At 39.6% G+C, this 24,623-nt stretch overlaps 1 protein-coding gene across 1 annotated transcript in view; it reads right to left on the bottom strand.

Annotated features, from left to right (window-relative positions):
• Positions 1–24,623, bottom strand: part of ADCY1 (adenylate cyclase 1) — a 153,348-nt gene that overhangs the window by 53,228 nt on the left and 75,497 nt on the right. Inside the window, exons 4-5 of the mRNA XM_075705746.1 lie at positions 23,951–24,062; positions 7,907–8,034 (exon numbers count right to left, since the gene is read on the bottom strand). Coding sequence (XP_075561861.1) covers positions 7,907–8,034; positions 23,951–24,062 — 240 coding nt within the window. The remainder of the gene's footprint in view (positions 1–7,906; positions 8,035–23,950; positions 24,063–24,623) is intronic.

The following is a 24,623-nucleotide window of genomic DNA, read 5'->3' as shown; positions in this document are numbered from 1 at the left end:
CACACTCCTTGTCAAATAAGATGGACTGTATAATGAACCATACAGCAGAATCTGAAAATACTGTATGGTTTGAACAAAAGATTTCTAGAAATAGTCAATTAGTAAAAAATCTAAATTGAGAACACATTTCTACATTTTCCCCAGAAACTACAGTGTGTTTCAAGGGTGCTTTCGCCATTATTAAATTTGAGTAGGAAAAAAAGCTCATGAAAAGTTCATAAAACTTTTAAAATTTACCCTGAAGACCCGTGTGCCCTTTATGCAGTTAATTTCCATAAATATACCCCACTGAATTACCAAAAATGAGGAATGTTAAGCAATATATAAAAAATAGGCTTCAAATATAAAATCAGAGCAATACCACAATCGTATTCCCAAACATCAACGTTTCTGCACTAAAATATCACAAAAGTGTCCAATGATGCATTTCAAATTATAAATACATTTCTGAAAAAATACCAGCACTTCACAAACAAGCCATGAATAGGAAAAAGAAAAGAAGTTTCGCAAATAAATTATTCATTATAACTTATTCTTTCCTAGGTTCAGATATAATATACTCAAAAGTCTTCCAAATGTTATCACAAAAGTAGGCCCAGAAATAATGGGAATTGAAAAACATTTTCTTTTTAAACTAGAAGCATGCAGAGTCTATGGAAGTAACTAATAAGATAACCATCTACCCTGACAGCTTAAGTATCCTACCAAGCCTTTAAATTTTAGTTCTCTCCTTAGCTACAAATATTTCATGTGCTGCTACAAACCATCAAAGTCATTTAGATGATCTGCAGAACAGCTCCAGACTTGTGCTGCATTTGAAGGAAAAAAAAAAACCTCTGCATCCCATTTCTTATAAGTTATTTAGGGCTTTTCTTCAGGTCCAAAAACATCTGCATAGAAATAGATGTTTCCCGGTTAAAGGCATAGACAAGATTTTTGGTTCAGTTACATACATTTGCTTTTTATATATGCACAGTTCTAAGATAAGGGTGCCCTTTAATTTTGCACGTCTCCCTAAATATTTCTGTGTCACTTCCATTTCAACACCACCAGGAATTGGTTAGTTCTTGGATGTTAATGACAAAGACTATCTTTCTGTGAACTGCTCTGTCAGCCCAGCAGGCCATGGGAGGAGAGGCTGCAGGCCATGATCTAGAGTACCAAGTAACACCTGTATGCGAGGCCCCCTTGCCCTCTCCGATTTGTCTTTGCACAAGGCAGGGGCCATGTTAGTCCTCTCAGGCAATTAAATTTTGCTGTTTGAAAACTTTTCTGTCCCTTTTCGGCAGCTGTTTCTCCAGGTCAGGTCCAGGTTTTTTGGTTTGTTTGTGGTGTTTTGGTTTTTTTTTAATATTGACCAGAGTTGCATGCTTCCAGTACGTTCCTCACCTGGAGCATGGCAGCAGAGACCTAAGGCAGAGAGCCTGGACTGTGAAGTTCTGATGGCTTCAGCAGTCAAGAGGCTCACTTTAACAGAGATGAAAGCTGACTAAGCTTTCACCAATGGTGGTGAAGTCAGCTCATGGTAGACAGCTTTCTCCAGCAGTTGCTGCATTTTCAAGTCCCAGAATTCAAGGTCAACTGACTCCTGCCAGCCCAAACTTTCCCAGGTCCTGGACCTCTGGAGGACCAGGGGAAAAGTATCAACATCAGGAAAGTTAGTGTTTCTGTCTTCCTCCTCAGACAAAAGATCACACAGGAAAACTTGACATTTCAGTTGGGCTTCCTCAAACTGTCTGCTGTAGCTTGTCTCCCTTTCCCCAGTGCCTTTGGTCAGCTGATGACCAAACCCATAGGAAGAAGACAGTTCAAGCATCAACCTCCACAATGTCCCATGCACCCAAGAAGCAACACGATGTGCAGGTGCAAAGTAAGCCCAACTTCCATTTGTGAGATATTACATGGATAACTGATGGAGTCATCCATATTAGGTGGAGTCATCCATATGGGATAAACTCACCTATGCGACACAGGGAACAGCTAATCTATCTCCTGATAGACCCTACTGGCGTGCCCAGATTTCAAGAAGCAAAGGTTCATGGACACTTTCCTTCAGACCTCTTCAAACTCCACTTGCAGTAGGAACATTCAACACAGGGAGGCAGGTGAGACTTATTCTAAGTAACCCTGCTCCCTCCTCTCCCAGTAATATGTATAGGTTAAACTGAAGTAGTCACCACCACCTGCTGTGATCTACAGATGTGCTCCTACTGTGCCATGCTACCTGCTAATGTAGACATAGCCAGTGATGCAGCTAGTGGTGCAATTCTCTCTGACCGAGTACGAAGATGGCATCCTAGTAAGATGTCAAGGGAACAAGTATCGTGAAAATGTACTGTTTATGTGACAACATGAATGATTATAAGATCCCATTACACCTTTGACAAGTTTATGAATGTTAACCCCTGTATTCTGTCCCAGTCCTAAATCTAGTATTTATATCCTGCTCACCCAAATTCCCTCCTCATTTTTAATTGGAAACATTACAGTTCGCTTCTTGCCCTATGATGTTATTGAGTGCATTTAAATAACTCCCTCATTTCATCATATTTCATCTCCTAGAAGGCTACGTTTCGTGACTGAGCCAAAGAATTGTTTAATATAATTTGTATCAGTTGATGAAGTGCTCTGTAAGGAAAGACAAACTATTATTAAGAATGTATAAAATTGCTGCTGTAACGCTAGCTTAAACCAGAACTCTAGCCAGTTTATGGGGGAGAGAGGGAAGAGCTTGGATAGCTGGGCAAAACTTCTTTACATGGCAATTAGCTAATAAATATATCTATTTAGAAAGTAAAATACTGTAGTAAATAGAGTGGAACCTTCAAAGACAAGCAATTTAAGTAAGGTGAAGAGCATACGTGGCCTAACACACTGTTCAAAACTGAGGTGAGGACAACATCTGGCACATTACAACAACATCTGGCACATTAGAGGCGCTAATGAACATGACAATTTTAATTACATTACTAACGAAAATCTGACAGTTAAAACTCACCTGATGAAAGCAAGACCAGTGGTATCCAACACTTAACTCCCACGTAAATACTGCCATGATGGTTTAAGTGACTCTGAAGTAGAACAAACACGTGGCCTCTACTGAGGCACTGACACAAAACTCATTGGCAGCAGAAATTCTTTCAGAATAGAAAAAGAATTTAACATTATCTGTTTTGTTGGTATTTTTAAGAAAAAAAAGATCCCTCCATAATCATAGAATCATAGAATCATTTAGGTTGGAAAAGACCTTTAAGATCATCAAGTCCAACCATTAACCTAGCACTGCCAAGTCCACCACTAAACCATGTCCCTAAGCACCACATCTACATGTCTTTTAAATACCTCCAGCTATGGGGACTCAACCACTTCCCTGTGCAGCCTGTTCCGATGCTTGACAACCCTCTCGATGAAAAAATTTTTCCTAATATCCAATCTAAACCTCCCCTGGCACAACTTGAGGCCGTTTCCTCTTGTCCTATTGCTTGTTACTTGGGAGAAGTAATGATTCTGGTGATTCTGGTCTGACTTTAACTGTGCCCTTGAAAAAAATACTTTGTAGAAGGCAGAGGAAAGTGTGAAAATTTTAAGTATTTTATAATATTCTTTGAAAATTACCCTGAAAATTTCAATCTAAATGTAATGCAACACCATATTCTAGGATAGTTAAATAAAAGTGACACAGAACATGAAGAGAATAGAAAGTTTAAATTTATATGAATTCATTATAACATTCAGCTCAGCCAAATCACAGATCCATCAACCAGCCACTAGAAGCTTCTGTTCCTTGATTTCCTGGAAAAATGACATCTTGGTGGTACATATCTCTGGGACCCATAGTTTTCACAGCTCCATCAGCTGAATCACAATTCAAGTGATTTTACTTATTTATTTATGCCCGGTAACATGAGAAACCTGACAATGGATGATGACTTCCAAGCATAAATTTCCAATGCCAAGACCTGATTTCTGCAGTAAAGTGAAAAGACTTTTAGAAGACTACCAGCTGGCTTCCAACTCTGGATGAAAGGGGGCATTTTAAGACCAAAAGTGACTCTGCATCTCATGGGATGGATAACAACATCACCTAATAAACATACCAACAGAAAATAAAATGTTGCATTCCAGCTTTACCATCATAAGCCCTTCACTTCTCCTTTTCATTTGCTCAATATATTTTCAAACAAATTAATCTGGAGAATCTGTCTTCTAACTTTGGTCTCTGTGAAGGAGTGAAGAGTTTTTTCCTAATCTTCAGCAGAACCTATTTTCCTGGTTTGGAGCTCTTTGTGCAGTTGGCTTAGCTGTGTGCTTCTGTCACCAAAAGAACCTCACCCAGAATCCAACAATATCGGAAAAGATGATGCTCCGCTTGCAGTAAAAGAAAAAAACAGTACTGCCATTGTTGTAGTTTAACCCAGCAGGCAGCTAAACACCACACAGTTCGCTCCCTCTCCCCATCCCCAGTGGGATGGCAGAGAGAATCGGGAAAAAAAGAAGTAAGATTCATGGGTTGAGATAAAGACAGTTTAATAGGACAGAAAAGGAAGGAATAATAGTAATAATAATAATAACAACAACAATAATATACAAAATAAGTGATGCACAATGCAATTGCTCACCACCTGCTGACTGATGCCCAGCCAGTCCCCAAGCAGCGATCCTGCTCCCCGGTCCAACTCCCCCCAGTTTATACACTGCGCATGACATCATATGGTATGGAATATCCCTTTGGCCATTTTGGATCAGCTGTCTTGGCTGTGCCCCCTCCCAGCTTCTTGGGCACCTGGCAGAGCATGGGAAGCTGAAAAAGTCCTTGACTAGTGTAAGCACTGCTTAGCAACAACTAAAACATCAGTGTGTTATCAACATTATTCTCATACTAAATCCAAACCACAGCACTATACCAGCTACTGGGGAGGGGAGGTGGGGTGGAATTAACTCTATCCCAGCTGAAACCAGGACAGCCATCAAGGGCAATGGTACTTGGAATGTACCATCTTCCTGTTTCCTAACTTAAGCAGAACAGGCAAATACATTTAACTAACAGAAGAAATATGCGTTGAGCCTGGATCTTACAGTCCTTACTCACACTACTAATTCCTCACTGAAAAAAAAGAAAAAATTGATTAATTTATTGTGCTTATGTACAAGGGATGCAGAATAGGTGTCTAGCCTTTCAACAACCCCAAATAAATCTGGCACTCTCTTATAACCTTGCCTCTTCCCCATCTTGCCCTCTCATCATGCTCTGACTACTGACTACATACTCTAAAGACTTAGAAGTTATGAATTGTTTAAAAAATAAAACGTTGAAATTGTCAGTTATCTTCTACCACAGCCTCTGACTAAACATGTCTAGATAACACACTACAGCCCATCCGCTTAGAATCATGGAGTTGCTTATGCTGGAAGGGGCCTCTGGAAACCATCTAGACCAACCCCCTTGCCCAGAGCAGGGTCAGCTACAGAAGGATGCCCACGACTGTGTCCAGCTGGGTTTTAAATCTCTCCAAGGATGCAAAGTCCATAACCTTCCAGTGCAACCTCTCCAGTATCTGATGATCTCTGCAGTAAAAAAAATTTTTCTTATATTTAAATAGAATTTCTTGTATTTCAGCCTGTGCCCATTTCCTTTTGCCCTGACACTGGATGCCACTGAGTAAGGTTTGGCTTTGTCCTCTTTACACCCTCCCAACAGGTATCTGTATGCACTGGTAAGATTCCCCCTGAGTCTTCTCTTCTTCAGCCTGAACAGCCCCAGTTCATTCCTCCCTTTTTAATTCAACTTCTTTTTCAAGTTTACATTATCATGACAGCACCCAATAAATGACAACATAAAAAGGAAACATGTTTAATTTCTAGTATTAGTAAAATGGAAACATTCAAAAAAGGAAAGACCAGACAGTTACATCACTACCTTATTTGTATACATGAAACACAGCACAACTAATGAATTATAGATTAATGCTAGGTTTAAAAGAGGATGAGAGCATCAGCTACTGCTTTCCAGGGATTTAAAAAAAAAAGACTCTGAAAATGTGTATAAGGCCTGTATATCTAACTATGCTTCTAAAGGCCAAGGCTTCCTTATAAATGGAGTATCCATAGACTGCTGGAAGAATGCACATATACATAATTTGCAGACTTAGGATATTCTCTTAGGATTTTATAGTATCACAGACTATCATATATTATCACAGATTTCAAAGTGTTTATAAATTTTAAAATTTTTACAAAGATGACGAACTTGCATTGAATGAGAGGGAGAACAGGGACTAATTTACTCAGCTCTTCACATTCTGAGAGATTTTATAAATGAACATTATAGTAAAAACACATAGACTGAGCCAGAAATGAGAATCAGCCTTCAACTGCTTTAAGTACTTCTCTCATTTTTTCTATGCTTTCAAGTCCTCTGCAAAGAAAGCTCAATGAACAGAGGTTCATGGAAAAGTTTAAGGTTGATATGAAACAACAACAATGTGCGGTGATGTCCATGTTCCCCTAAGGCATTAGCAAGGTTTGAACAACTAGCCATTACTTCCTTAGAGATAAACCCAACTCTCTTGAGCAAAACTTACAGTGAACTCTGTGAGAGGATCATAATACATTCTTCTACAACACCAAGACTCCCAACAAATGAGCACAATTTAGTTTTGGAAAAACAACTTCTTTGTGTGCATATATGCACATAAACATCTTCACATACAAATGGGAGACATGAAATATACGACGTGGCAAAAGCTTTATTAGAAACAATAAAAAGGTGAAATGTTCCAAATCAAAAATGCATAACTTGAATTCATAAGCCTTATGTTTACTTATTCTGTAATTTCTTTTCTTTATTTAATAGTTTAAAATTGAGATTACACTGTGGTCTATTCACCTTCACAGAGTAGGCAGGTATTCTCTCTGTAACAATACAAAAACTTGGGGATTAAGTGAGGGGAAGCAGAAACTTGAGTCAATGCCATATTCCCAACAGCCCAGCTGACAACAGAGAGAAAGAATAACTGGCTACTAGAAACAGTGGCCAAACACTTTCCCCTATAGAACAGGCTAAGGCCCCTAATGTGACACACTTGTGCAAGCTCATTCCAAAGGTAACAGCACTGTGCTGACCAGTGTTTATTTATATACAGAATTAATACAGGTGTGCACTCCCTCCTATAGCCTCCCTGTAGAACACACGCACACGCACGCACACACACACAGAGCAATACAGTAGTGAAGACGTTTCCCATCTTTATCCCTTCCCTCCTATGTAATGAAATAGATCTTCAGCTCTCGCTAAAAGTTCATTCACAGTTCTCTCACATTCACATTTTTTGCCTCAGTAAAAATAATGATCAGTGCAGAGCTCTCAGCATAAAAAAATTCTTCTGATCAGCAAAGTGAATTTCACATTACATTTCTGAAAAGCAGAATAAATTAAGGATTTAAACATGACATACAGAAAGGAGAAATCAGCAAGTGATCATTTTGAGAATACAAACACATATACAACATGCATACATCAGGACTGGCTTTGAGTTGCACACATACTGGTGTGCAAAATGAGCAGTATTTATCCCTGTAAAATAAGAAATTGGACTCCTTTCTTTGTGGCAAATGGACATAGGAATACCTTCTTATTTCCCAGTATCTTTCTGTCCCCTAATCAGTACATGTATGTGTCTCTACATACTCATGCACTTTTTTCCTCACAGTGATTAAATGGAGTGGAAAATTGATGTCTACAATGACCCTTCCTAAAACCAGTATACTGTGACCTGAATGCAACAGTTTGAATTGCTAGGTGGGCACTGCTAGCAGACACTGCTGTTTTTCTGAGAACACACTTCCTGAATGCCACCGAGAAGTTGTCGTAGCACTCCTGTCCGGGTTCATTGTGCACAGTACTTACGTGATGGTGTCAATCATATCCAGTCCCATTTCAACACAGCAATGAGCATGATCTGTTTTGGGCTGGGTCAATCCTGATACACAGTAGTAACAGTCCCCTAGGATTTTTATTCTTCTGCAGTGGTTTTCCTTTAATAAAAACAGAATGGGAAAAGTTTTACTTTTCATATAAATATTCCAATATTTACAGGATAAAATCTTCTCCAAAACTATGCAATCGTTCAGGCAATCCTTTTGTGGTCAAATTAAGTAATCTGCAGTTCATGAAATCTGGGTTCCCTATACAGAACAGCTGACAGACACATATCTGTTTTTATTTATTTATTTCTGTATAAATACACACATATATACTGGAGATCAGCCCCACACTGTTCAATGCACATGAGGTAACACTGCTTAAAACTATAGTTCTGAACAAATATTATTCCCCTGCCCTCACATTAGGTCAGTATGAATCCAAGATTTGCAGTGAGACTTCATTTGTGTATGAATCCGAACCAAAGGACTGAAGCCAAACAACCACTGAATACCAGGAAATGTTTTTATTCTGAGAAGCTTTTATTTCAAATTCAGTTCCAACTTACCAAGAAAGATGATGTATTTATCTGTAAAGGTAACACATCTGTGCATGACCAATTCATAAATCACGATTTACAATACAGCATGATCAGTGTAAATATGACACACTTGCAGATCAGAAGATACAGGCAGTTTGCATTACCATTGAATTTATCTCGTTTGCATACAGTTTACTTTCTACAGCCAAAGAGATCTCGCTAAATCTCTCCCATTGTGAATAGCCAATGATAGCATGTGATGATTGCTACATCGGTCTCAGCAGAAAGTTTATTCCTAAACAAAGACCACATTAAAAAATGCCTTTAATGAAGAAGTGTCTTTAACTAATAAGCTATGAGGAGACATGAAGAGATGATGGTGTGGTGGGTTGCCCCTGGCTGGAAGCCAGGTGCCCACCAAAGCTGCTCTATCACTCCCCTTCTCAACTGGACAGGGGAGAGAAAACATAATGAAAAGCTCATGGGTCAAGATAAGGACAGGGAGGTCACTCAGCAATTACCATCACAGGCAAAACAGACTCGACTTGGGGAAAATTGGTTTAATTTTTTACAAATCAAACCAGAGTAGGATAATGAGAAATAAAACCAAACCTTAAAACACTTTCCCCCACCCCTCCCTTCTTCCCAGGCTCCACTTCACTCCCAATTTTCTCTACCTCCTCCCCCCAGGTGGCACAGGGGGATGGGGAATGGGGGTTGTGGTCAGTTCATCACATGTTTCCGACGCTCCTTCCTCCTCAAGGGGAGAGGACTCCTCACACTCTTCCCCTGCTCCAGCATGGGGTCCCTCCCATGGGAGACAGTCCTCTGTAAACTTCTCCAATGTGAGTCCTTCCCACGGGCTGCAGTTCTTCATGAACTGCTCCAGTGCAGGACCCTTCCACAGGGTGCAGTCCTTCAGGAGCAGACTGCTCCAGTGTGGGTCCCCCATGGGGTCACAAGTCCTGCCAGCAAACCTGCTCCAGCGTGGGCTCCTTTCTCCATGGGGCCACAGGTCCTGCCAGGAGCCTGCTCCAGCATGGGCTTCCCACAGGGTCACAGCCTCCTTCGGGCACTTCTACCTGCTCCGGCGTGGGGTCCTCCCCGGGCTGCAGGTGGATATCTGCTCCACTGTTAACCTCCATGGGCTGCAGGGGCACAGCCCGCCTCACCATGGTCTTCACCACGGGCTGCAGGGGAATCTCTGCTCCGGTGCCTGGAGCACCTCCTCCCACTCCTTCCTCGCTGACCTTGATGCAGACATCAAGAGTTGTTCCTCTCACATATTTTCACTCCTCATTCCAGCTGCAGTTTGTGCCAGGTTCTTTCTTTCCCCCTCTTCTTAAATATGTTATCCCAGAGGCACTACCACCGTCGCTGATTGGTTCGGCCTTGGCCAGCAACAGGTCCGTCTTGGAGCCGGGTGGCATTGGCTCTATCGGACATGGTGGAAGCTTCTAGCAGCTTCTCACAGAAGCCACCCCCATACCCCCGCCCCGCTACCAAAACGTTGCCACGCAAACCCAATACAGATGGTATCCCTTGCAGCTAGACTATGGCAACTTCTACCCATTTAGAATATGGCACAGAAAAGTAAATAACCCGATTAAATGAGTCCAACTTACACAGCTGTGACTATGCCAGTAAGCACCGTGCAAAATTAGCTGTTGTGAATATGATGAGAGAGGATTAACAAAAATCTGAGTGCTCCCCCAGCAGCGTGCTATGTAGACTTGACTTCAGTGGCACAGAAAGGGAAAAAAAAAGGGGGGGGCTTGGTGGGGGAGTTTAAAATTTCTGAAAAAAAATTATCTAATCATACTGGTTCAGCTACCTACAAGAATCAAAGCCCTCCTGAGTTGATCACATGAATCTCCACATGATTACCCATATTCCAGCTCAGAAGCGATAGTTGTGCCTACAGTGATCCCTTTCTCTCTCACATATCACACACCAGCATTCGGGGCTTGTTATTACACACTCTTCCAGCTGTAGGCATTCCCATGCCTGTCTTTGTAAATGTTTCTGAGTATTGAACAAAAATTGGAAAATGAGAACTACCTCTGTTCAAGCATGGAAGAAGTCATGCTAACACTGTTTGGGAAAACTGGTTTGTCTACTTCTTTTTATAAATTAAGCAGTAAATCAGATCTTGAATCAAGAGAGCTATCTTTCTGGGTATGCTTAACTAGTAGAACAGGCTTTTCTAAGAGTGACTACTTAACATTTCTTCTGCCATACAGCAGGATTTTAAATATACCACTATTTATCATTGCTACCATATATTTTAATGAATATGAGCATAATTATTCTAGAAGCGTTAATCATCGAGGCCTTAGAGTGTTCCTGCAGCCTATAGCCACAAAATGCCTCACCAATTCTACTTAAGAGTTTTAACTGGGTATTTTGAGATCCTTGGCTAAATGGTATTATATGAGTGAAATAATTACTGATGCACACAAAGTAATATGCAGACCTCAAAATCTGTCCTGACACAAAACAGGCCTTCCAACTCAAGATTTTTGGACAGAAACCACTAAGTTTTTTAATAGAAACCACTAAGTTTTTTAGTAGAAACCACTAAATTATACTGCCAAAATAAGCCTTTTTTTTTTTAAATTGTGGGCAAATCTTGAACCAGTAGAGGGTACTCAGTAGTTAAAGCTGGAACCTACTTTCCAAAATAAATCCAGTCTTGGCCCACACCTTACAATCGTCTATAAAGCCCTTTTCATCTTCAAATTTGGTATGCATGATTTGTGGCCAGGCAATAACTATTTGACCCTGTCGAAAGTTATTCAGAAAAGCCATTTCAGTAATGTGGGGTGGACAATACATATGTGTTAATCAATCAGTGTTCTCTCCTATTCAGTGTCTATCTCCAAAATGGCTCATTTCTAATGACTTGGTTTTCTTAGAGAGCTTACTGTGCTATACAGCAGTACTGCACGTTTTATAATGGGATATACAAAATTACTGTCAGACTGGCACAGCACAGTCTAGCAGCCTGGTAGATAGTTTAAGAAAGAAAAAAACCAGAACAGAGCTTGATCCATTACCACTTTTCCGAGTCAGTTTATTGCTTGTGCAGGAGAAAAATAAAAGAAAAAGAAAATAAGGACTACAGCATTTTCTGGAGAGAAACTGATTTTGATGGAAGACATATGGCTAAATCACCTGCTGCTTTTGAAACCACCACTCTGTTCCTTATGTTATCCTCACTGTCCTTATTTATAATAATCAATTAATATACAGTAATCTCTAGCAAAATTGTTTGTTTTCTTTTTCTCGACATGTGAGGCAGACTTCCAGGAAGGAGACACAGTGCAGCTTTGTAAGAGCAATCTTTTTAAGGATTGATATGCAAATTAACAAAACAAACCCTTTCCCTCTCTTTGTTTTGTTTCCTCAGCAACTTCCAAAGAAGCCCTTGACTCGGCAATATTTTTCACATTTGTGGCAGTGATGTATTCAAGTGTGATAGTTACAAATTCTAGTCACAGTTGATACAAGCAATGTCTGTTTAGAAACAGCTGATAATTTGGTTTTATGCACATGATAAAAAGCACCAGAGATTGCTAGCACTGCATTAGCCAGGCAGCTTGCCCACCTGCGGTGCCTTACTGAGATGTTTCAAAGCGGATCTGCAGAATTCCCTCTGGCACAACTGTCAGTCACAGGGTTTGTCAGTGCTAAGTGGAAGCCCAGCTCGGGAAGCAGAGGATACTTCAGTTGCTTAGAGCTTTCCTTACACTTTCAGACAAGCACTTTATAAAGCAGTTCATTCTACTGATCTGTTAGGTAGAACGGGGCAGGGGGAGGGGCTTCTGTTTCAAACAACTCCGGCTTTTTGTTGTTGTAGTTCTTTATTTAAATGTATTTTGCAGCAAGAGTGAAGTCTGCCAACATAAGACTGCAAAACTGGAAATTCGGACCATTAACTCCATATTCTTGTACTATATAAGTCAAATAATGTTTTGTATACTCAGGATAAGGTTTTTTTTTAAAAAAAAAAAAGTAAAGGGAAAAGAATTTACAGTTTGTAAAAAATATATAAATCTCAAAAAAGATTGTCTCAGATAACAAAGTCTAAGGCGTTTTCAGACCTCTCCCAGCAGAATACCTAAGCACACAGCTAGGTGTTGTCTTGAATACAGAGATTGTACTGGATGAGTGCAAAGTATTTTAAAGGAGGATCTTTCTCACATGTCAGATTGCAACAATTCTTATTGTTGCTGCTGCGTTTTTTCCGGGTTTTTTTGCTTTGTTTTTTTTTTTTTTTTTTGGATAGTCTATCCAAGTAACTAATTGTTAAATGAACAGATCCAAAGTCAGGGATGCTCAGAACATTGTTTTTGTTTCTTGTAACACTATCTGGTAGGAGAAGAGCCTCTTTAAAGCTTTTATTTATTTTAGAGATGGCAGATGTTAATGCAGAAGAGAGTCCCTGCTTTTCCTTCTGTCACTGCAACAATCTATATATTTCTACATACTCATGTGTCACTGTGGTATGTAAGCACCTATCAAAGTGAGCCGAAAAGGAAGGTCAGATAGACTACAGTTTTAAAAAGCAAGATTTTAAAAGCTAAATATTGAACTTCTCTCTCTCGTAATTCCACTAACTGCAGTGGAATTAACACGAAGTATAGGTCTGACCCTGTGTGACTTAATTACAATATATTTTATGCTTACTATATACATCCATTTCTTTTGCTGCAAGCCTGCTAACAACCTGATTTGCAGGTGTGGTCTTCAGACTTTTACTGTCCTACCCTCCTGGAATCACAGCCTATGAGAAGGAAGGATTTTATTTACCCATAAATTAGAAAGACATTTTTTTTGCTGTTCCTACTATTAAAAACTGCATCAGCTAAGGTACATAAAAAGATTCTTTACCATATTCAGCCAATTTGGATTTAGTTACACTGTGCAGAGTAAGAGAAAAGATTAGTTAGGCCTACAAAAAAATGCATAAGCAGTGATTCCCATTTCCCCTAAATCAGACCCTACCAGACTTAACGCTCTCCTAGAATGTTCTTGGACATGAGCAGTAATAACATTTAGTTTTGTTTAGGCTAGAAAAATGTGAACAAGAGTTTGGTCACTACCTACGATGATTAGTGATTGCAGAGTTACGAGTCTTAAAAAAAAAGAAAAAAGAGAAAACCCAAACCAACACATGTCCAGGTTCAGCTATTTAAGTGTTGGGGTAAAAGGAAGGAGACCTATTAAGCCTGGACTTAGACTGAAGGCTTTACTCTCTCAGCGGAAGGCTTTGGCATCCTCACCAAACCTCAGACATCAGCATTAGTGAGACCTCTGGGTATTGTGCCTGCAGGACTACAAATTAGTACAAGACCAACACTGCATGCAGCACAGGAGTGGAAGGAGATGCACTGGCAGCACAGGTAGCACAAAACCCCTTCATGCCTCCCCCATCCATTCACTGCCTGAAACTGTTTGACTCTGTAGGGGAAAAAACCCATTGCCCTACTCCCTGAAAAAACCAGTTAGCTAAATGTTTTCTTCACATATCTGGGTATGTTTTCAAATGTCTTGGGTAGAGGGAAACCATCAGAATGCAAATCTCCGATGGCTCAGTTTTCACTGAGAGTAGAATTAATTCTGGGTGGATAGTGATGAACTAAGAAGGCTGAAGAAGGAAAATACACTACTCTCCTGGCCCTGCCACTGCTGTCAAGAGCTTCATCACTGGGGCCAGGCAGTGCCACAGAGGGGCATGGTCACTCTCCCTTACAGACATTCAATGAGTCAAAAGAAGCATCAGTGACCCCGAGGAAAGAACCCATCACAGAATTACTTTTGTGTTTTATACCCCTTCATATTTTCCCTCTTGTTTTCTTTCCTTCTTGGATTATCAGTCATTTTCTTTTGGAAAGACCCATTCCAACAACTTCCTCTGAGCAGCCTGCTGTGCTCAGAGCTGAACTGTTTGTATCAGGTAGGCAAAGGGGATCAAATTTTCAGTTCATATTAATCAGCATGGCATCATAGGTTTTAGGGGAACTACACTAATTTATACCAGCTGTCCCTCTAATCCTCAGGGACACAAGCCGTAATACAATAATCCAGACTAACCACATCACAGTTACAGTCCTTTCTTAGTTATTACAGTATAAAATGACTATTGGGGAAAAAAATGCAAAGCACCTCCAAAACTCCCCAAAGAAGTAAAATAGCAATAAAATGCATTCCCTATTCATCTCTCGTCACAAACCTAGAACTTCATTCTGCTGCCAAAGAGGTCTTGTGAGAGGACAGGATAGGATTCACCACTGTTACCACTGTAGTTTATTTTCAATGTATTTAGCACGTGCAGCATATTTAACATTTATAGCACTTTATGCCAAAGTGCTATTAATCTCAATAGAAAATTGCATTAGAAAGGTTTGAATCACTCTACAAGTTAACATAAATTTATCTGTATTACAGATGTGTACAGAGACACAAAAAAGACTTGCAGAAAGAATAGTATTTTCTACTACATCTTCTAAAGCTGGAATGACATCTCTATTTAATTTCATTAAATTTGCCCATTAGATTGGAACAGAAGTGGGAAAAACCTGTGTTTTGGCTATCATGCTATATAAATATATGCAACCATACATATATTTGTGCATGTACAACATGCACAGACACACAGTTCTTCAAATTTACCTACACTCTCTTGCATATATACACAGCATATATGATAAATGCAAATTTTAATATTCATCCTCTGTACTGATACACTAAGCAAGGTGGCTCAGCCTGACAGTTATGGGCCAGACACCAGTTTTGAGCCACCCTCTTTCAACAGATTTGAACACAGACTGGTAGAAGATATCTGGGATACCTGTTCCCGGCATTTCTAGTCCACTCCTTCCCTTACACGGAGGTATAGTGAATGCCTTAGTGCTCCAAGCGCCTTTGGAAGGGCACAGTACAGTGTTCTGCTGTTAAGGAAATCACAGAATCACAGAATGGCTGAGGTTGGAAGGGACTTCTGGAGGTCATCTGGTCCAATCCCCCTGCTCAAGCAGGACCACTTAGAGGTGGTGGCCCAGGAACACATCCAGATGGCTTTTGAAATGGTGAAGGACAAGCCACCCTCATTCAGGGTCATAAAAGAAAAGGCAGTGAATTGGATGGAGTTAGTCGGAAGGCTGTACAGCGCAACCAAGCAATACCATATTAAGTTCAGTGCATGGTGAGAGGCAAAGATCCTTTGTAAGAGATCAGTTTACATTTTTGATATTTACACTTTCCTATTATATTTAATTTCCTTCTAAAATTAAACAAAACATAAAAGATCTTTATATTTTTTTCCCTCAGCTCCATAATTGTGTTTGGTGCACCAAAGAGCTTTAGAGAAAAACAAAACCAAAAACATTCCATGGGAAGGACAACCCACTGAAAGTCTCTTAGACTGCAGCAGCACCCACAAAAGATGCACCTAGGTGCAGAAAAAGATGAAGAAATGGTTTTAGATTCACATGCAAAATACTCCTTAGAACCCTACTTTGAATCCCCTTTGAAAGGGCCCTCTTTCTGTGCCGATGAAAAGTGAGCCTACTTGGGCTAACTTCTAAGAGCTAAATCTGTGAAAATCATAGAATCACAGAACCATAGAATGGCTTGGGTTGGAAAGGACCTTTAAAGATCATCTAGTTTCAACCCCCTCTGTCATAGGCAGAAACATCTTCCACTAGATTAGGCTGCTCAAAACCCTCACCAGCCTGATCTTGAAAACTTCCAGAGATGGGGTATCCACTTCTCTGGGAAACCTGTTCCAGTGTCTTACCACCCTAATCAGAAAGAATTTCTTCCTTATAGCTCATCTAAATCTACTCTCTTTCAGTTTAAAACCTTTGCCCCTTGTCCTATCACTATAGAATCTGGTAAAAAGTCTCTTGCTGACTTTCTTATAAGCCTCCTTTATATATTGAAAGGCCGCAATAATGTCTCCCTAGATCCTTCTCTTCTCCAGGCTGAACCACTCCCATTCTCTTAGCCTTTCTTCATAGGAGAGGTGTTCCAGCCCTCTGATCATTTTTGTGGCCCTCATCTGGACCCACTCTACCAAGTCCATGTCTTTCTTGTGCTGGGGGCCCCAGAGCTGCACGCAGAGCTTACCCACTCCATCTGCAACTTTCCTTAATGACAAACAGTAATTTCACTTGTCATTTAAATTTTTTTTCAGTAAGACAAAAAGATTTACCAACATGGTTTCTCTGTGTAGTAACCAAATCTATTTTAATAACTATGCTGAATGTGGGCCACAACGTGTGAGAGATTATTGGAGTCAGCTTATCAGATAAACTTCATAGTCAAATCCTGAGTGTACTAAGTGACATGGAAATTACAACCAGCTCCATTACATTGCAGTGTTTGCCAATAGGGATAATATGCTTTTGAAAACTGTCCAGCCCTTAGAAAATTTCATTGAATCCTGTCAATTACTGCACACACTTTAATATTTCTTTTCACCCAGGTTTTGAACTGTGGGTTTAAAAATTGAAACAACTATTTTGATAACCTTTTAATGGAGTAATGCCTGTAAATAGTAACTTTACCAATCTACACTAGTTATTGCCACCTGCTAGTCCCAGCATAAAAAAACAACTTGAGAATGAGCTAACTGCAATACTCCATAGAGTTCAATTTAGCAGGGTAATGGAGACATACTCATAGCAGTAACAGTTAGTATAGACTTAACAAGAAGAGCTTCTACAGAGTGGCAGAAATAATAGGAAAGAAAAACAAACGTGGTTACAGTATAGGAAGTACCAAAGAAAACGGCTTTGTAGGCTCTGATTGAGGAAAGCTGGCCATCTCCAGGTAAACATATGTAAGCTTGTAATTTAGTAACGTATTCGTGAAGTCATGACAAATCTACCATCATGGGAGCCATATCATGCATGAACAAGTGTAGAATTATTCAGGATAGCTACAAAAAGGAAGATATTTTGCTTCAAATGCTTTCCCTCAATTTTACTGGCAATTATACATGTTGACCTGCAACAACCTTACTGGTTCTTGGCCTACCTTTTCTGTCCATTCCCATTCTCACAATAAATTCCTTCCCTACTCCACATGGAGAGTAATTTTACAAAACTAGACTTTCAAATGGTTTTAGTCCTGGAGAGTGAGAATCTATTTAACAGTCATATATGTTAATTTACTTGGAAATGAAAAAGGACCTTAGCAAGAATATTTTACACAATCATCATGACTGATATGCATGCCTGTCTCCTTCCCACCTTTCATTAAGCATCCTTTAAGATACTGTCTTTTTATGAAGAAGGATATCCCAGGAGAAACCAGTCTGAAACAAATACACCATAAAATGTTGAGAAAACTAAGCTCTAAATTTTAGAAAATGAATATTTTTCCAGATTCTTCTGGAAACAACACAATAGAGAGGATTTAAAAAACTGTCAAATTTGTGCACCAACACAAGCATGAAATTTAGTCCTGCTCCAAACAAAAAAGCATAGGAAATCTTCAAGACCTAATCGCTGGAAATGGCCATTCCCCTCCGCTTGGCAGAATTACTGAAAAATGATGGCATGAGAAGAACGAGCACGATATTGTATTCATCTGGCTATAAAGAAAGTAGTTTCCAAAAAGATTTCCAGAGACTTCAAGAAGATAAAAAGTTGGCTTGAGAAGAGCAAATCTGGCTGCTCTGAGGGTAGTGTTTCTGGACTCCAGTGCAGGAGACATGGTCCCCCCGAGGCTGAGAAGAGGTCCTGATGGCTGTTGCCCTGATACACTGCTATGCCCCACATAACAGATCTGCACATGGGCAAAGGACTCCAGGTAGGACTGTGTACGCAGAGTACATGAGACAGCTAAAATATGCACCTGGGTTATCAGTCAAACAGACGCTACCACAATGAAGTGAAACAGGAGCTTCTGGAGTGCAATTAGACATCCTCCTTGGATGATACACTCTGAACTCCAGAAATACCCTTCTCTATGCTAACTGCACAAGGAGTCAAAACAATTACTTTCAGTACCAACGCCCACGCTGCAAGCATCTGAAGCTGATAAGAATAATCCAACACAGTCCTATACAAAGATGCAAATCTCAGATTTGCAGAATACAAACTCAGGAAGAATTTGGTAATTTACCACAAGCATGCAAATCATGACAAGAGTTATGACAGAGAACTGGCATACCAAGCACAGCATCCTCTTACCTAAAAAGTACCATAAAGCAGGTTAGGCAAGATCTGACCTCTGTGGTACCTGCCCATTTATATGTTCCTACAATACTTAAAGTGTGTGACATTAACTTCCTTCCTGGAAAACTGTCCCACAGACACTTACTTTAGCTTCACACCATACACACATCATTAGTCCCTGATCCTATAGAGTTGCAGGCATATTCATTAAGACCACTTTAACTTAAGAAAGCTTCCTTCCTTAGGTCTCTCTAGGAGACCTCTCCAGATGGCTGTTCAGAACTGGATGCAAGCTTACGTGCATGATCTGCCCAAATGGCATCCTATGTCTGCACTATCAAGGAAACCTGGGGAGAAAAGTATCCTTAAAATTAGCCTTTGTACATGTCCCCCTCTAGTGCACACTTACCAATTTCCATAAAGAAGGGTTACATGCTGTAAGTTTATATTTATGTTTTCCAGCACTAACTTTCCCATCTTAACCAGCCCACAAAACTTTGTTTATTTTGTATTTTAAAAATACATCATAATTATCTTCATATAAACTAAAAGCATTCTATAGATTCAATAGAATCAATTTCTTAAAGTGATTGCTTCTAGGAACAGCTAGTTCACAGCACACAAAGGATTGACTGCTCGACACAGTTAAAACAACACAGAAGCTCAGCAGCTACATTGCTAAGTTCAATATCTTTGAGGCTGAACAGGTGCAAAAAGCCACTTCAGTAACACTGAAATTTGGAAAGTAAAAATTGTTAAAAGCTAAGAAGGTAATCAGGAAAGGATACTAAATTAAAATGGCAAGAAAAAAATAGGCTCAGACTACAAATACTGACAAAGCCTGAAGGTATACATAACTGCAAATGGAAAGAACAAGGAAGTGGTGTGTGTCAGTCAGGCTAATAGTTGAGATGCCAAAAGTGGCACGAACAAGTAAGATCTTTCATTCAGAGTATCAAAATCCTCTTCTAGTGATGTCCATTGAACAGAGCCTAAACTTCATTTGTCCTTATCGACCTGTAAATGGAAAGTCTTAGAAGTCCAAGATGCAGTTACATGGAAGTTGAAAGGGAAATAATTGAATCTGTAAACACAAACAATTAATTCGCCACGTAGATTAGATGCAGAAAATATGTGAGAAAAATGTATCAAAGAAAAGAACAATTAAAGAAGATCAAAACTTCTCTAAAAAGCAAAGCTGTTTCACTATGATGCAGGATGCTGGAGAAATGCCTCCTCTTTTCTATTAAGATGATTTATTACAGGCAAAATATTTTGCATATAGCTGCACTGTATCACATGATAGTGGAGCTGTGAGCATGACAGTACCTGAGCAGGGGCATGTGCAATTCTCTGTGACGTTGCTTAGGTAACTGCAGACTTGAGAACCTCTCTCATTCACAGTAAATCCATGCCATGGCTAACGCATGAAGAGAAAATGCACTGAAATATACAGTGTATTAAAGCAACAAGGCACTGAGCCTAAGTGTCATGCATCCAAGAATTACTTGGGAACATAAAAACAACACGATGCAAATGACTGTATCTCATTAAAATTTGTCACTCTTACAAGTAAGTTGAAGAATGACTAACTGGAAGCTAGCGATAGTATTGAAGGTGAATTCTAAGGCATCTGAAGACCTTATGCAAGGATCAGTTGTTCAAAGCATTCATTGATAATATGTAATGCAGAATGACTATCAGGGCAAAATCTGAGACTGCACAAAGCTACTCTGCTTAACCAAAACTGGAAGAAACGGAGAAACTTCAGAAGTAACAGCCTGAAGTAAGTAAACTAAGCCTGAACAGCAGATAAAATCCAATGGAAATTAATGCAAAATCATTCTTTCTATTTGAACTATTCATAGGCCTTATGAGAAATTTAACTAACTGCATTACGTTCAGGAAGGTGGCTTGCTCTTGTTGTGTAGAAACCCAAGGGAACCTCTGCAGAATAGGCAAACTTATCCAAAATGCATACAGAAAGTCAGGGTGCCTAAAGACTGTGACATTACAAGTACTTCAGTAACCAGACATACAAATGAACCCTGAGGCATTCATAACAGTGCCTCTCCATGTGGATTCTCCGATGTCTGTCTAGGATGAAGTTACACTCCCGCAAGGATACTAATATTGTCACTCATTTTTGTTTAGCTTTATATTTTTGAGAGTCACTTTCCTTTCTTCAAAGTGACTGACGTTGGCTCAAAGTCCTATATAAAATACGACTACCTAAGATTGTTTCTTTAAGAAACCAAACAGTGCTATTGTGAAAACAGAAAACATGCCAGGATTTTAAGTACTGTATTCTGATCACCTATTCTCCTAACAGAGTTCAAAGACTCAGTGATTTACAAGGTAAAATATCCTGTATAAGATAAGTGTTTGAAAAACATGTTTTCTCTAGAGGTGAATAAAAAAGAAAGGACATGATAAAAGTACAAATAATTTCCAGTAGGGAGTAAGAATTTTCTTCCCTCTCTATTAACAGAACGCACAAGCAAACTTTCAAAGGAGTTGAATGACAACAAATTGAAACATAAGGTTCACCTTCAGAACTCCCTATCATGAGCTGTAACTATATTTGAAGCTACTCTGATTTAAAAAAAGGCGTAGCATTTCAGAAAGAGCAAAACTATTTGCCTTACCAAAAAAATCAAACACACACCATATAGAAAGAGAGAAAAATCTAATGCTAAAAAGCATAAACCAGCTTCTAAATGTCAGAAGGACAAACTTTAGGACTAAATTGTCCCAGATCTCTCAAAAAGAATTTTTTATGTTTATCTGAAGCATGGGGTTCTGGTCAGCTTCAGAACTATACTGTCAAAAAGCAAAGACTCACTTTTCCTACAATGTGTCAGTGTGCCAAAATGCCAAGACTTTTCATGAGACTCCCTTACACTTACTACACTTCCCACAGTGGTGACAGGGATTTTTTTTAAGCATTAGAGTTTTAAGACAGGACAATTGTTTTAACAAGGGTTGGCGTAAACTGCCCCTTTCAGTTGACATTGCTTCCTAAGAAGCAGCAGCACACAGCATGCACACTCACAAATCAGACTTTAGTAGCCATAGGGACCATACCTATCACCAATACATTTTTCTTTAAAGTCCCTGCAGTTTCCTCCTTCATGATTCTGAATACTAAAGTATAGCACTGTTTTAAAATCAGCCCAGTCCTCTGTTTTGTCCTAATAATGAATATCTAGAAGTTGTTTTAATAAAAAATCAGAATCCTTCCAAAAAATTACACTTTTCAGCACATTTCTTCTGACTGCAGGAGACACAATAACAAGTCTTCCTTTACTACATCAGAAGGCGCCAAGGAAAGCTCATACGTTCTGTCCTTAATCACACCCCAATGCAGCACAGTCTGAACTAGAAGAACAAGTAAATAACAAATCTTCCTCACATAGCTGAAAGAAGCCATGAGATTTATTTTCAAATTTGGAAGAAGAATGCATGCAGGCTGAACAGAAAAGCTAAGGCTTTTTAGCTCTTCTGCTATCTCTGATCTGCTTCTTCCCTGACAAACAACTGACCCTGCACCAAAAGCTGGCATCTGCCTGATACCCTGGCTTCAGGTGTCACTGACACCTCCAGTTGGCTGCACCTGGCCACTGCTAAGGGAGCAAGCATGGTGCAGTAGCCATCTCCCTGGCTTTAACGCCATGTCACATGTCAGCCATCTGCATTTCTGTGTGCACATGTGGGATCTCGTGTTATGTCACAGTATGCCCATGTTATTACATTGCCTTGTGTTTCATGGCTATGACTACTCCACAAATTATATCACTCTAAGTTTTAAAAGAGCTTATTAGATGGCAGGTTGACATTTAAAGGATGAAATTCAGTAATGAAATGAAAGTAAGGAGCCTATTTGAACTTTTTAAGCCATTTAAACTCTTTTTTAAGCCATTTACACTCTTGCCAGTGATCATCTACATGGCAGTCTCTTTTATTTCTAAAGCATACATCTCTGAAGTACTCTGGGCTGGGGACCTGTGCTCTCTATGAGGCACTGCCAGTAGTTCCAGTGATGAATGGGTTACACAAAGGCTTATGAGTGTGTTACAAATTCATACCAACAACCAGCACATCCGTTGCATCTCTACGCAGCATCTAAGTTAATCTTCTGTTTTTCTTGAAAAAGGGAATACACAATAGTTCCTCTGTTCTGACTTGAACAGAAGATCTAGTGCAAATCAGGACACAGAACTTGAGCAAATGATAACCCATTTAGCTAAGAATAGGTCTTCCTCAACCCTGTCATCTTGTGGAGCAGATTTCTTTCTCCTTGGGGTCCTTGACAGCTGTTTATCAAGAGGGAGCCATAGATGCAAAGTGTCCATAGGCTTCAGATGTCTCATGTGGAAGACTACGTCAAGAAGTGAGTTTGGACTGAAAAAATACATTTATGTTTTATTGTTGTTATGTTTGCTGTTTATGTTGGGGACCCAATGAAATATGTTTTCTAGGCTGCTGCACAGAGTCTGAAGACAAAGTAGCTAGATAGTGGAGGAGCATAATTTATGTGCAGGTGATACTTCTCAGAAATGAAGGCTCTGAGGACATGGCTGGCAAACAAGATAGATTTGATGAAGTTGTGCTTTGTTCAAGGGGAAAACACATTTTCAGCATATTGTAATTTGAAACAAGGTGTGTGGCTTTTTCAGGCACCTCCATTGCTCTCATTTCTTGTCAAAAGCTTGTGGTACCATTAGACTGCTAGGAGTTATAGGCAAGGAACATTTCTCTCATTTTCTTTTTCCTTGGGGAATCTGGCACAATGTAAGTGCAATGACCAAAACATAAGCCTCAGCTATGATAGGGATCCCATTTTGCCTCTCTGAAAAGCTACCATCATTTCTGTGACAAGGAATGCTCTCTGTGAAGAACTAATTTTACTCTGTAGCTTCTTATTATCACAGAAAGTAGTTTACGCCACACTGCCAATATTCATATTTTCCATTATCCAGATTTTTTCCATGCAGGACAGAAATGTAAATATTGAAATATTTTCTCTATTCTGCGCAAACAAAACCAATGAAGAACACCAATGGCGTCCAAGGAGGGGAAAGAAAAATATATTTGAAAATAGCAGCTTAAGCTGCTTTCCTAAACAATTAAAATATTGTTTTCTCTCCAGAATATTAATAAAAAATGGAAGCTATAAAAATTCGTGACACGTGGGGATAAATCAGTCTATTACAGATTTTGAACATGTGTAGCTCATGCATCATTTTCCAGAAGGGAATACAAATTAAATTGAAATAAGAATGTTGTACTTACTGTGGCTAGTTCATCAAATTTGCCAAAGAGCTCATTCAGCAGCTTCACCAGCTCTTGGGCAGTACACTGTGATGCCAAACTAGTGAAGCCCACAATGTCTGCAAACAAAATGCTGTAAAGAACGAGAAAGACACAGAGATATCAGTACAGAAGACATCTTCAAATTCTCATTGTCTTCTTTTATAGCATGTATATGATCCAAAGCACAAACTCAAACAAGCCTTGAAGTGCTATCAATAAAGCGCTAGTTGGAACAAAAATGTCAAAGTTTCAGACAAACAGGCAACAGTCTGGTGCTGTCAACTGTTGCAGATAACCCTGGGACACTTTCAGTGCCTATATACCTATCCTGTATACCCATCCGGTGTACATATGGCAAAGCACCTCATTTATGAAGTTCCCCCATGAGCACTCCAGAAGCATAATTGCTTCTCCTCTTTACAGCTGAGATCTTCTCAGCTCGATTGGTTTCAAAAGCAGGTTTGGCACTGGTAGAGTTCCACAGCCAAAATGATAAACCTTGCATGAGGTTTACTAAGTACTGGAAGACAGCAGTTAATAACTTGTGTACAGTAGCTCCATGATGTGGATTTACTGCTCCTCATGAGGAGCTAGCATCCACAGTGTCAGGCCAGCCTTCTCTGTACTGTGCTGTGTCTCTCAGGTAAGTGTC

The sequence above is a fragment of the Pelecanus crispus genome, chromosome 2, assembly GCF_030463565.1.
Source record: "Pelecanus crispus isolate bPelCri1 chromosome 2, bPelCri1.pri, whole genome shotgun sequence".
In the NCBI taxonomy this organism is placed as follows: Eukaryota; Metazoa; Chordata; class Aves; order Pelecaniformes; family Pelecanidae; genus Pelecanus; species Pelecanus crispus.
Note: the sequence above shows the minus strand (reverse complement) of the source record. Positions and strands in the feature narration are given on the sequence as shown.